The following is a 14240-nucleotide window of genomic DNA, read 5'->3' on the forward strand; positions in this document are numbered from 1 at the left end:
GGGACAAACTGTCAATGTCAGTATAGAAAATGAGGCTGTCAACCTGTGCTAAAAAAATAGTTAAATAATCTTGGTGGCTTTAAAAGACAGAAATTTTCTTACCTGTTAGTATCAAACACCATCCTTGCAGTCTTGAACTCAGTAGTTCTGCTTTTGATTTTGACAAACCTAAGTCCCTGATCAGGTCCTTTAATTCTGACTGTGTTATGAGATGCCGCTCACCAGACATACAGAGTTCAAAATCTGGATCAAAATCTGGCTGGTGCACTGCAACATCTTTGTTTGTTTCATCTAAGTTCCATTTCTCTGGTGGCTTCAGTACTGAAAGATTGTTGTCGTGTGACACTGGTCTCATGGCTGAAGGCAGATTGGGATATTTAATTGATTTCATAATTTAGCAGAAAAACCAGCAACATTAGTCAGGCAGAAGCAGCTGTCACCGGATCATTCTGTTCTCACCATATGATTGGAACAGCAAACGGCACTGATTGCTGAGTTCCCCTGAGCCAAGTTCTAAAATCAACAGCACATTTTGCCCCACAAATGTGAGGAACACAGGCTTTATCATGGTCACCAATCTTACAACCAAAGTAGAGTTCTTATGCTTTCTTAACAAGCCTAGTCAGGGTGCGTCTTTGAGGCTTTTAGGGGAATGTATCGTAGCTGTTCCGACATTGGTGCAATATTTCTGCTGTCGCCAATCATCTTCTAACAAGTTTATAACTGGTTTACTTGTTATGTAAATTACATGTGCAATGCCTTGAAACGATTACATCAAAATTCATGGAAACAGATACCAGCAAAATGAACAGCATCCGGTCATGCGAGCTGCTTTCCAGGCAGCATCCAGCCAGCCTAGCATGCCTAGGCAGGTGCAGCAGCCAGCCGGCCTAGCATATCTATACCAGTTTCACAAAAATTTATGCAGTATGTCCTGAGTGCATGCCTGGACCTGCATGAGCTACACAAAGCATCTAATAACGCAAGCGAACATTAGTAAACTTAAAATATATATACGAAATCACAAAAACAGAAGTTTTCTATAAAATGGTACATGACAGATTACGTTTAAGCAGCCAAAAGTCTATAAGATACACCCAAAAGGCTTCAGAAAGCAAAATTTTGTTGTCCAGTGATACTAGTACAATTTCTACAGTATCTGAAGCTTAGATACACCAATCCCCCAAACCATGTCTCCACACTACTCAGTGTTATCATTGTTCTTGCCTTGCCTTTAGAAGTTGTGGGTGCTCCATCACTGGCGGCTTTTAAAAAGAGACTTGACAGTCATTTATCTGAAATGGTATAGGGTCTTCTGCTTGAGCGGGTGGTTGGACTAGAAGATCCCTTCCAACTCCGTTATTCCATTAGTGTTGCAAAAAGTTGTTTAAAAATCAAATACACATAAGAGTCTTTAAATATTTGAAGTAGACCACTTAGATTAAAGATATCCTTTACAGATATCATTATAATTGAGTTGAGTTAGAAGTGAGAATTCAATGGCAACAAATTTTTAGTGCCTTGTGAATTTTACACCACAAAGGGTAGCAGGAGATTATGGATTTATTTACTGTCCTTTCTTCACCTGTCTTGCCTTTTGTCTACGCGATTGCAAATCTGAGGCCATCTCCTTCCACTTTTGTTTCCAGATGACCCAAGAGGCAGCAGAATCTGACCATGTCAGTCAAGGGAACAAGCCAGAGGCCAAGAGGGGGGATCAGATGACCAGGAGGCAGCAGAGTCTGACCATGCCAGGCACAGAGGTGAGCCGGTGAGCCATCCCCACCATGTTGCAGCACCCTCTGTCACAGATTTCAAACATTAGGCTTTAATATTATGGATGGCGAAGATGATGGCAGAGTCGCAGTGCTGTAACTGCATGGTTATTGCCAAGACCTCTGATTTCTCTAACTAATCTTTATCTTCAAAAACAACACAGTCCACATACAATCTATTCAAAGCAGTTAAAAAGAAGCATTTGCTATGAAAATGTGCCTGAATTGTATAAACAGCTGCAGAAATCCAAGGAAACCAGCCAAGCCATGTTAGTGTTTGGGATTCTGAAAGAAGCAGTTACAATGACATTAAGAGGAAAAGATCAATTATTATAGTCTGGAGAAAAGCGAATGTATTTCTCCAGAATCAATGCGCTCCATCAAAGGGGTAGAAAATTACCATCGAATGATCCTTCTGCACCAGGTGGACCAGGACTGCCTTTCATTCCTCTCTCTCCCTCGGGGCCTGGGATGCCATCCAATCCCCGGTCACCAGGTACACCTGGAAAACCCCCAAATTTATAGTTTAAACCTCAGCTACATAAGGATAACTCCAGGTTATCTCACATTAATATATTTTAACACTTCCCCCGCCCCCCAAAAACTGCTAAGCCACATAAGCAATATTCAAAAGCTATAAAAGCAGCACCTTTTATAAGTGTGGGATGTTGTGCGTGACCTGGTGGCCCTCGAATTCCTTTATCTCCAGGGTCTCCCTATAGAAATATACATTTAGTTAAGCCAATTTAGTACATACTTGAAAATCAATTAATTTCATTATGAATGAGAAAATAAGGCATGAAGAACTTCGCCACAGACCCAGTAATTTCTGTAAGACTGCATTTTATTCTTATCAGTTACTGTAATATTTCTTCATTTTTTATTCTTCAATCATAGGCTAAAATATCCCCACAGTAAGTGATCACTAGTTATATTACAATAATACCATGATACGTTGTTTTACCAGTTTTTTATTGTCACCCATCATCACAATGACAACTGTTCCCAACTCATTTTTGGCAGAATGGTTCAATAGCATGGCAATTTCGCCAATTCATTCTTGCTTGGCCACTTCAACATTATCCAGACTTCATTATTAGACTTGCTTATAAGTAGAGAGATACCAGCTACGATTGGTCATTGTTTAAGCCATACCATGTCCTTTCCTTAATAATAAATATGTAAGTTTTGCAGGCAAGGCCATAAAGGAGGAAATAGAAACCATAAGCAAATTTAGCAAAAATGCTTGAACAGAGACTCAAGATGACAGTGAGGAAAAAAAAGGGCATACATAATATTAAGCAAATAATATTTTATTTATTAATCTTATTGGCTACCCATTTTGCCACCGGATAACTCCTACACCAGATATTCTAGCATATTCATGTTTATATTTAATGAGCCTTCATACCTAACACACTTATACAGGATTTTTTCAGACTTGCTTCCAGGATGGACAACCAGACATTTGGCATTTTGCCATGCCTGATGCTGTTCAATTGATCTGACCTTGAAAGGTGACACCTAATTGAAGGCCACTATTGTCAGTAAGGGCAAAGAAAAGTAGCAGAGATGTGGATAATCCTTTCCTGTGTGAGGACAATGGCTGGCATATTACAAGGAAGGAAACATGGAGTGGGACGACCATCCCAGGGGAAATTATAAAAGGCAAGCTTAGATTTTGTGAAAATGATGCTTGGGCTGATATTAAAAACAAACAAACTTCAACTTGAAATGCATCAGTCTGTATAAATAATGTATTTCAGTCAGCAAGGTTTCTGTTCATGGAAACCAAATAATTGTGTTGTTTTGTATATTTCTTGCAACCTGCCTACAATGATTGGGCAGTTATTTGATGGTTTAACATATAATGTTGAACAACTGAATAATTACCTTCATCCCTTTCTGGCCAGGATTGCCCTGGAATCCATAATTTCCTGGGGTACCCTGAAACAAAGATCAAAAAGAATAGCAAGATTTCTTTTAACTGAACTCCACATGGCTGCTTCAGTTTCTTATTCTGCATTACAACAGTGAGAGTGCTTAGAACCAAAACGGAGTAGGGCCAGATAGGTGGACTTGGTGAGATGAGGACATAGTTAGTCCAGGGAAATATACTACCCCTATTCCTACTTTAAAATAACTGATGAAATTGGAAAGTAAGCTCAACATTTTATCAAACTTCATTCTTTTGTTGGGTGAGGCCTACTATTTTTTTTTAAAAAAACCTCCAATCTCAGTCTACTATGTGAATTTGTTAGCCACTTTTGTTTTTTGTTTTTTTAACATGCCTCCTCTGATACTAATCTTTTTACTGATCTTATCTGCTGCTCATTTAGGGCTGGTCTTCCTTTTTTCCATCAGTTCTCTTGCTTTGTAAGAGGCACTTCTCAGTGCAGGGTTGCTATAAGAAAGAAGAAGTGGTTTTCCTTTTAAAATGTCCTTAAATTGTCTTTCTTTCTCAAAAACAACCTGATTCTGGGACTTCATACTTACCACATCCCCTTCAGCTCCTTTTAGGCCATTGATTCCTGGCAAACCCTATAAACATTAACAAACAGAGCCATGTTATTAAGTATTTATTATCAATTCCTTTAAAAAAGATTTTATTGAAATTAAACTTTATGAAGAATAAGATTTAAAATGCCCAATTTCATATACAATATGAAGAATGAAATGAAACTTTCCCATACTTCTTGGCTATCATCTAGTTACATGTGAACAGACTAAACTCACCAAAAAATTGGGGCGTATGGTCCAATATGGTCCATCACTATCAGGTAAAAATATTGGAAATTCAGTGGGTGCTTTGACAGAATTTTTGTACATGCATTCTATGAACATTTATGCCCACACCTATATACAGTACTAGAGATTCAATTTTATTCAATTGTGAGTTAAGCTAAATTATCCCAACTAGGTTTTAAAAGAAAAGAACATTAAATAGGAATGATATCTGCTTATTTTATCCTAACACACATTATGGGGGATACTAGGATATATTTAAAATATCTATGAACCTCCAAAAGTTAAAAGTATATCAGCCCGATATTTTTGATGACCATGACAATAAAATAAGGAGACTGAAATGACTGACGCCTTAGCTTTGAATATGAATTGATCACTCCACCTTTTACTTCCAAACATCTGATACTGACTATAGATTTTACATCCACAAATAAATAAACAAAACCAGAAGACACAATGGCAAATCATTCTATGGTTGCCAAGAAAACCTCAGAGATATTTCCATTTAGTCACAAAGAGTCCAAGAACGACTCTCTTGATTCTTCAGACCACTGTCTGCTCAACTTTCCAGTGTCTAGCTCCCTCAGTTTCAACTACCAGAAATTTAAACACTCACATCTTGGTTAAAGCAGCTGAATATTGTTTCACATGATGAGGATTACTATGTGCCTCCAACAAAAGCCTGGGCTACAAATGCTTCCTTTACACAAGAAATTAAGTGGCTTGAATGAGATGCTTAGTACTAGAAAAGGAGAAATAGTCAAAGCTCCCTATCACTTGAAGATATTCCTTTCTGATGATAAATACGATTCTCAGAACAGACTCTCAGAACATGTGCAAAACAACAAGAAAATCCAGGTAAGAGTAGGTAAGTAGTCCTTACTTAGTGCTTGACTCAGACTACAACCCCTGTAGCTATGATGGTGCTGAAAAAACAATTTTGTGACCAATGCTCTGATGTCATCTCTCTCTCTCTCTCTCTCTCTCTCTTTCTCTCTCTCATATATCATGTGTTTGCCACTACCATCAGTTAGTAGGCACCGTCCAATATAAAATTATAACCACAGACATAGTGTCTGTTTCACTTAACAACCGAGTTGCCAGTCCCAATTGTGGCAGTTAGAAAAGAACCCCCTGTACCAGAAACACCACTGAAAACTGTTTCATTTTCTTAGTATAGAAGGAAATAATATATGAATATAATTAATGCTTGGTTTAGTTATATATTTACTCTTTGTCCTGGAAAGCCAGTTATTCCTTCTTCTCCCTTTTCTGCTTCTTGTGCTGGAAAACCCTGTGGGGAAAATATTTGCACAATTGTAAGCATAATAATATGTAATTTAGCATACAATACTAACACTTCATGGAGAGGATCATTATTATAATACAGAGGGTACAGCCATGAACTAGGAGTAATAGTCTCTGCAGGACAACAATAAATATCTCTAAGCATGTCCCATCGGTGTTTTTTTTTCCAAAAGGCAATTGAACTTTCTTGGTTTTTTTTTCCTTTGAAAACATTTAGCTTCTCATCTAAGAAGCTTTTTCAGTTCTAACTTTTTAAGCATGTGTTTTCCCATTCACATGCATCTATAGTGCAAGGTATCATCAAGTGGTAGCTTATAGACAACCTCAGAAGCTAAGAAGCAACAGCCCAGATTATTATTTGACAAGGAATCACCTAAGGACTTTTGAAAAATACTCATAAGAAGTTAATGGCAAATGCTTCTGTAATATCAACCAATCAATCAGAATACTTTCCCCAACCTACACATGCTCCCCCTTGTAGCAGCAAGAAAATGACACAGCAGTTTACTTGATCTCCAGTAGGTGGTGCTTTAACAGCCTGGACAGATATTTTCAGAGATAATCATTCAATTCCAGTTATAATTGCAGGAAAAGGAACAGAAGACAACTAAGGAGGAAGAAGAAGAATAGTACAGAGGGGAAGGGAGGCTTCTACACAAAACCAGCACCTCTTTTTTGAACAAATAAGTCAAGAAATGGGAGGGGGGTTATTTACTATTCAAAAAAAATGGACAAAATTGCAATATTTTGTTGTTTAAGAGAGGGAGCATCAGTACCATAGCCACGTCTCCTAAAGAAAAATGATGCCTCCTGGTTTCTTTGGGAAGAAAGTTGGAGGAGAAGGGATGGGAAGGGTGGGGAGAAAGTGGAAGAAAGACAGAGAGAGAGAGAGAGAGAGGGAAAGGGATGGGAAAGGCAAGAGAGGAAGCAAAACAAGGGAGGGGAAGATTGTGAAGAACAAGTAGAAAATAAAATAGTCAGTGGGATAGCAAAAAGGGAAGCTGAACTCAAGGCCTATCAGGCTGCAAGTAGACCAGAGGAACCAATGTGTCCATCTTGGCATAATTATGGAGAGATAAAAGAAACACAAGCATCGTTCTCTTCTCTCCCACACTTTATGGTGTATATACAAACAACTGCTTGGAATATATGTGTTTGTCCTTTATAATTACTAAGAAATGCAAATCAGAAGAATTTACAGTAACCTTTCTGTATCTTTAGTAAAATAATTCCTCAGAAAATGAACACATTTTTTTTTTATTTCTGAGAAGCAACTCAGTAAGAATTCTTTAGTTTCTTTGATGCACTCTTCTGTGGTTAGTAAAATTAAATACAGTAATAACAGGAAGCACAGTATTATCAGTAATTCTCTGCCAGCCCCCATTCTTCTATAATTTGTATTTGCTTGTCATTTCTGTTATTATTAAATTATTATTATTACATTAAATTATCAAATCAAATCAAAATAATTTTTATAAAGCGACTATTTTAAAAATATTATTTTAAATTATACATTTAAATACAATTATTTTATTTTAAAAGATAATTATTATTAAATGTTAAATATTAAAATAAAATAAAAAAGGAATTTTAAAATAATTTAAAATAAAAAATAGGATTATTTATTTAAAAAGGTTAATAATAAAGTGTCTTGATTTTTCATATAAGAGTTGGTATTCCAAGATTGAAGAGTTTTTTTCTTCCTCTTTAATCCATCTTTTCTCAAAGACAGCTGACATGATTTTATTTATCAGGTAGTTTGATCCGATGTGTGCCATGGCCAAGGGTAGAACTGAATCTTGATCTCCCCAGTCCTTACCTAATACCTTACTTGTTGCAGAAAAAACCCACAATTAAAGCTTTCCCCCACCTGAGTGGAAACTAAAATTGGGACAATTAAGAGAACTGATAGATCTAGTTACGAAAAAGTATCACATTTGACTCAATCAGCAAAAAGGAACTATTGAATGAAAATAGATTCTGTCCATTTGGTTGCTGAGAGAGAGAAAGGATTCATTAATTAAATGCCATGATGGTGCAGAGAAGATGAGACACTTCTAATTATTATCAGCATTCACCAACAATTATAATGTAATTGTTGCTACCCAATGGAAGATGCCATGGCTCTGAAGAGAGTAACAGAAGCCATGCTTGCTTAGAAACCCGTTTTAATTTTTTTTCACAATTAAATAAATTGATGCTACAGTATGTCACTATTTTTAAAAAATCACCACAAATAGATGTAAAACAGTTTGAGTGTACAATACAGAAATTGTTTGATTGCAATAAGTTGACAGTGATGTCATTTCACTGCTGCATGAAAATTTTCCATTTCAATGTTACAGCTAAAATATTACATTATCATATTATCAACCAAGCACCACTATTATTGAAATAACAATGAATCAAGATATTACTTTTTTCTATGAAAATAGTGTTTCTCATCACAGAAATAACTATGGACTTACTGGAAATCCAGGTTCTCCCCTCATTCCTTTGTTTCCTTTCATTCCCTAATAATATAAAACAACAATAATATTAAATTAGTATGTATTCTTATTCTCTGCTAAATTTATATCAGCTAGAACATTTCCATTTCAGTTATCTATATGATAATTTTTAGTGATAAATCAAAATTAATCAGAAGGTCTGAAAAAAAGAAACTGGAGGGAATAGCAGGCTTAGTTTGAATTCTATTTCCTCTAATATAGAATCCAGTTCGTAAACTATAATCTCTTGTGAGTCAAAATTTACTTCCCATACATTTTACTTTCTATACATGTTATGACAGAAGACTCACACCCTAAAAGGTAAGCACAAAATGAAAGGCAAAAATTGCTTAGCAGTAAAATGACATCATTCAAAATGTTCCTTTGAAACCAGCAGAGTGTGTCACCTGTATGGCATAGGGAACTGTTTGATCCAATGATATAAAGTCATTCTAAGGGGCAGTTTGCACAGGAGAACTTTTCCAAAAGGTAAATTGCCCTGTAAAGTAAGGCCACCACTTGAATAACAGAAAGGCTTAAGTGTGAATAAGTTATTCATTTTATATTAAATAACATTTTTTCCTAAATTTACATTAAATTTAGAACCTTAATTTAAATTAAATTTAGGAAAAAAAGTTCATATTTTTTTTGCCCCATAGAGAGGGTTGATTTATCTATTCCCTTGACATTTAAATCAACTTTAGTCTTGAGTAGAGTGACCTTTCCTAGAAAAATTAATATGGTGGCCTATGATTGGTAGGAGTTAACACTGCATAGTTTGTTAAAGTGCTGGATGTTGCTATTTTGCTTGTTTGTTTTTGTAGCTAGCATGAGATTTAAGTGAAAATGCAGTCCTAACTCAGAGACGTCAGGGAGTCTAGGAAGAGTCTGGTTGGCTGATCCTAGATATTTACTCACACAAATTTGCAGGAAAAATAACCCAATTGACAAAGGAATATGAGCAAGGGAACAGAAAATAGCTAAAAGAAAGTAGAATTGGGTTAGATTTGAAGCTCTACTAGATGAGGGATGTAACTTAACATCATTATGTTAGACTAGGCTGATGATAGTCCATGATGAAGCCTCAAAATGGCCTCAGTCAGGTCAGCTTTAGGGTTGACACCATGACTTATACCTTACTGTAAAATATTGGAATGGAACCCAATAAAGGCAGAGTTTGTCCCATTGTATCAAATATGGCTTGATAATTTAAGACAACTCCAATAGTTGCAATATCTGCAATGTTCTGTACAGACTTCTATGACTTCCTTTATTTTTGTATTTAAATTTTCTGTAATTTCAGAAGTGATTCACAGAAAAACATGGATCACCGACTCCGCAGATACTCATATTTATGTCCACATGGACTTAAGATGTTCTTGTGAATATGAAAGTGGGTACAGGTGGAAGACTCTCTAAAAGTTGCTATTGATCCACAGAGAAAAAGAAAAGAAAATATTATTGGCACAACTTGTGAGGAGAGCAGCTTGTGGTAAAATAATGGCAAAAATGTGCATACAGAAAAGACTGTAGTAATACAACATAGTAAAAGAGAGTTAAGACCTACAGTGGGGAAGGCTAGATAGAACACTTCTATTTTTCAAAGACATGAATACTCTGTAATTTTCAATAATAGTTCTAATTACCTTGTGTTCAATTAGAATTTCATCTATTGAACCAACGAATTCTCCTGTTGATGTACACCCAGGTGGACCAGGAGGTCCAATTTCACCCTTCAGAAAAGCCACAAAGATAAGTTTAATAGGTAAAATGAACATTTAAACAACATGGAATGTACATTCTTTGAACTCAATGAAAGTGAAGAACATTTGATTCTCAACCTGAAGAATCTGAAGACAATGTATGGATTGAAGAACATAGGGATTTTTAAAAGATTGTATTTCTCATACAGTAATCTGACCTCAAAAACAATTTGCATAGATTGCACAAAGTTATGTCCACCACAGTAAATGCAAATTGATTAAATTCATTTTACCTTTTCACCCTTCTTTCCATGAAAGCCAAGACCTCTATTGCCCTGAAATGACAGTTAATGAACATTTAACTTATGTTTACACACTTAACCAAATGGCATGTGGGAAACTACATGTCCCTCTATAATATCAGAACTTTAATACTGTTTTACATTAAATAAAATAATTATCTTGGACACTTAGGTTAATTATATACTTAAGCCATATTCTTAAAATTTGATGTGTCCCGTAATATATGTTAAGTTATTGAATGAAATATACAATGTGTGGTTATCAATAATGCTAATTATAATACTTTAACACCATCAAACAAGAACATCTGACTATCCCAAGTGCTTGGGAAGGTTTTGATATATGGATAAAAATGCCAAATCTTGTTTAAACACCTGGCTGTGTGACCAACCATAATGCTGTCAATTTGATTTCTTCTTATAAATTTGAAGATCCTATGTAGGCTACAAATACCAATTTGTGCTCCTATGGATAGGATTTCAGCCAAATGAATAGTTTGTAGTTAATAAAGTCTGTGAAAAAATGCATAACTGCCTCAGTTTTTATAACTATAGGACCAATGCAATTTGATGACAGGAATGAATGGGAATAATTAACTTTCTTCATTTACACTTCTGCCTCTTTATCTGAGTCAGATCCAGATATTCTATTTTCAGAGGAAAAGTTAATGCAATATTTAGTGCTGTATGAACCAACATAAAACTGGGGGGGGGGGAGAAATGCTCAAAACTGATTTCATTTAAATATTTATTCCACTGTGTCCCAACATTTTACAGTATTGCAATATCTCATGTTCCCCTTTCAAACAGCAGCAACAAAAATGATATTTTAGACATTTAGAATCACCTCAGAAAACATCAGAGTCTACCAATCTAAGGTGAGTCCTCAAATACTTACAATGGGCCCTGGAGGTCCTGGGGGTCCTGGAAGTCCCTAAAAGCAATGTTGAGAAAGAGACTAATCTCTTAGAAGTGTTCAATTCATGTAAATACATGGAAAAACACTAGTTACTTCACACACTGTGTACTAAGTCTTCTTAAAATACATACATTAAAAAAGAGCATCCTAGATAAAAATAATATTTAATTTTTAGTAATTTATTTTTTATTAAATTATAAACTTGTTAAACTTTATTTCAATAGCAGGAAACCAGGAAAATTTAAAAATTTCTGATAATCCACATTTCATATACATCATATACCCTCTTGGTTACTTGGAGCTATCATCTGGGAAGGTTTGACCATTCCTCACAACACTGAAATAATGAAAACAATCAAACCTTCAAACTGATGCTCTACTGCAATATTCCATTAGGTAGATGATGCTGTTCTACTGGCTCAGACCCAGTTTGGCTTAAATGGTACAAGACTACACAGTCTCCCTTACAGTGGGAGTCATGATTTAACTGAATTTTAATCGTTCCTGTTGCAGGGAGATGTTATTATGAATATGCTACTGTTAGTTTTGACATAGGATTCAGTTGTGGTTAGAGGAGATGATAGGACAGAAGATAGATTGCAAACAGGAATTATTTTTACTTGGAATTATGACAGAGAGATATAGTAAAGAGGAGACCTATTTAATAGTACATATTATTGCAGCAGTAAGACTGACTATTGCTCAAAAATGGAAAGATAGAGAAATTCCCAATGAAGGTGAGGTGATAAAGAAGATATGTGCTGAAATGGACAGACTGACTCTGGAAATAAAAAATAAGGATGAGACAGAATATTACAAGACATGGAATAAATTTTACCAATGAAGGACCTAGGATTTGTAGAACGGGTAATCAAGATTATGTTACTACGTACAACTGAATATGAAGTATAACATAATGGATATAAACTAACTGTACAGATGTATAAATGTATATAAGATATGTATTATACTGTATATTATAATATATATGACAAAAAGGAATGTCAGGACAATTACACCATGTCCAATGTTTTAATAATTCAATCAATAAAATATGTTTTAGAAATATGCCACTGTTAATGAAACAGTTGGAATTTTTATGGTTAAGTGCTGATTATTTATATTGCTTTAATTTTGCTTAGAGATAAGGAGTATTTAAGATGCTCAGAATTAGCTGTGATTGGCACAGCATATAAACCTAGTAAAAGAACACTACCACCAACATTCTCTCATTTTCAATTGTAGTGAGATGCTGCAGAGTTCAATAATGGCAATATCAAGATCCTCACTTTTGCTAGATGTCAAACTTGTCACCTGAACAAGTTAATAACTTTCAAGTATTTGGATGTCAATTTTCAGTTCCCTAGCAGATAGTTTGCATCTCTGTATTATATACAGTAGATAGCATAGAAATTGGATATCATAATTGCTAGGCCAATTCTTTATCTCTGCAATCATTATAAATAATTGCATCTGAGGGAGATGGCTGGTTGAGAAGTGTGAAAGATAGATAGATAGATGATAGATAGATAGATAGATAGACAGACAGACAGACAGACAGACAGACAGACAAGGGTAGATATAGATATATATAAACAAATAAACAAACAAATAATCAAACAAATAAATAAACAAATAATATAACAAACAAATAAAAAATTAATGAACTAATCTTAGTAAAAGCCTCCACACATTTTGGGTTGTAAGGGGATATGATTAACAATATTTGCCTACCTGTTAACACTAGTTCCATTAGCATTAAATGGAAAAGAGAGCAAATGCTGCATTATTACAATTTATTTCAAGAAATTCTATCATAGATGAGTTTTGATCAGACTAAGTTAGCACAAGATAATGGGTTAAGGACTTGCATTTACCATCCACATGAAGCCATGTTAGAAACTTATCTTTAGCACATCAGGCCTGTTAAATATTAAATCATGTTATAGTATCAGTACTTAGAAAAGTTTACCATCAACACATTTCAATATGATATCAGATCAGTACTGGAAGAACAATTTAAGAAATATAGCTAGCTTGCCCACACAAGCTAGAGGCATTATATAAGTCAGTCTTATAGTGTGCTTTTAACAAAGATAACTGCATGTTTTATGAATTTTCTTTCGTTCAAGTTCCTAAGCCACACAGGTTTATTTTACTTTCATTAATTATTATCCAATCAGAATAAGACAATATTGTATTTTTCAATGTTGTGTAATTTTGTTCAATTGAGTATAGAGCATGTGAAGAATTTATTACTGTTTCTTAATTCTCAATTCTATTGCTTTATTATTGTTCTGCCTTATTGCTGAGTTTTGTTTTTATTGTTTTACTATTTGTTTTATTGAAATTTTCTAGTTGTTGGCCATAATAAAGAATGTCAAACCACTGTCATAATCTCAGAATTTTATAATACTTACAGGAAGACCTGAGTCTCCTTCCAGACCAGGTTCACCCAACGGTCCAGGAGCACCTTGAGGTCCCTATAAAAGATATTTTTTTCAAAATAATAATCATGGTTTATTTTATTTTACAGATAGCTAATTTTCTTATAGAAATTTATCTATCCCAATGTTACTTACAATGAAGCCAACCACGCCTGAGTCACCAGGGTTTCCCTAGAGAAAAACAATTCACAATGGGAAATGTTGCTTTAGTAAACTTGAACATAAATTTTTGTATACTACTAAAACTCTCATTCCTATAACCTTTGAGCAAAATGGTGCATCATAGGGCAACAAATTTTGAGCCAAGATACTGCATCTCAAAAGAATAGAATAGAATAGAATACTTTATTGGCCAAGTGTGATTGGACACACAAGGAATTTGTCTTGGTGTAAATACTCGCAGTATACATAAAAGATACATTCGTTAAGAATCAAGAACCATAACATACAACACTTAATGATAGTCATAGGGTACAATCAACAATCAAATCTTACTAGGAAACAGTCAATATAAATCGTAAAGATACAAGTGACAAAGTTACAGTCCTA

At 34.8% G+C, this 14240-nt stretch overlaps 1 protein-coding gene across 1 annotated transcript in view; it reads right to left on the minus strand.

The window, feature by feature from the left end:
* The window catches only part of COL4A2 (collagen type IV alpha 2 chain), a 164385-nt gene that overhangs the window by 71833 nt on the left and 78312 nt on the right, over positions 1–14240 (minus strand). The window contains exons 9-19 of the mRNA XM_026707722.2: positions 13827–13862; positions 13665–13727; positions 11224–11259; positions 10317–10358; positions 9967–10053; positions 8300–8344; positions 5755–5817; positions 4272–4316; positions 3669–3722; positions 2425–2491; positions 2176–2277 (exon numbers count right to left, since the gene is read on the minus strand). Coding sequence (XP_026563507.2) covers positions 2176–2277; positions 2425–2491; positions 3669–3722; positions 4272–4316; positions 5755–5817; positions 8300–8344; positions 9967–10053; positions 10317–10358; positions 11224–11259; positions 13665–13727; positions 13827–13862 — 640 coding nt within the window. The remainder of the gene's footprint in view (positions 1–2175; positions 2278–2424; positions 2492–3668; positions 3723–4271; positions 4317–5754; positions 5818–8299; positions 8345–9966; positions 10054–10316; positions 10359–11223; positions 11260–13664; positions 13728–13826; positions 13863–14240) is intronic.

This window comes from Pseudonaja textilis, chromosome 1 (genome assembly GCF_049901715.1).
Source record: "Pseudonaja textilis isolate UNSWEBS1 chromosome 1, rPseTex1.2, whole genome shotgun sequence".
NCBI classification, from domain to species: Eukaryota; Metazoa; Chordata; class Lepidosauria; order Squamata; family Elapidae; genus Pseudonaja; species Pseudonaja textilis.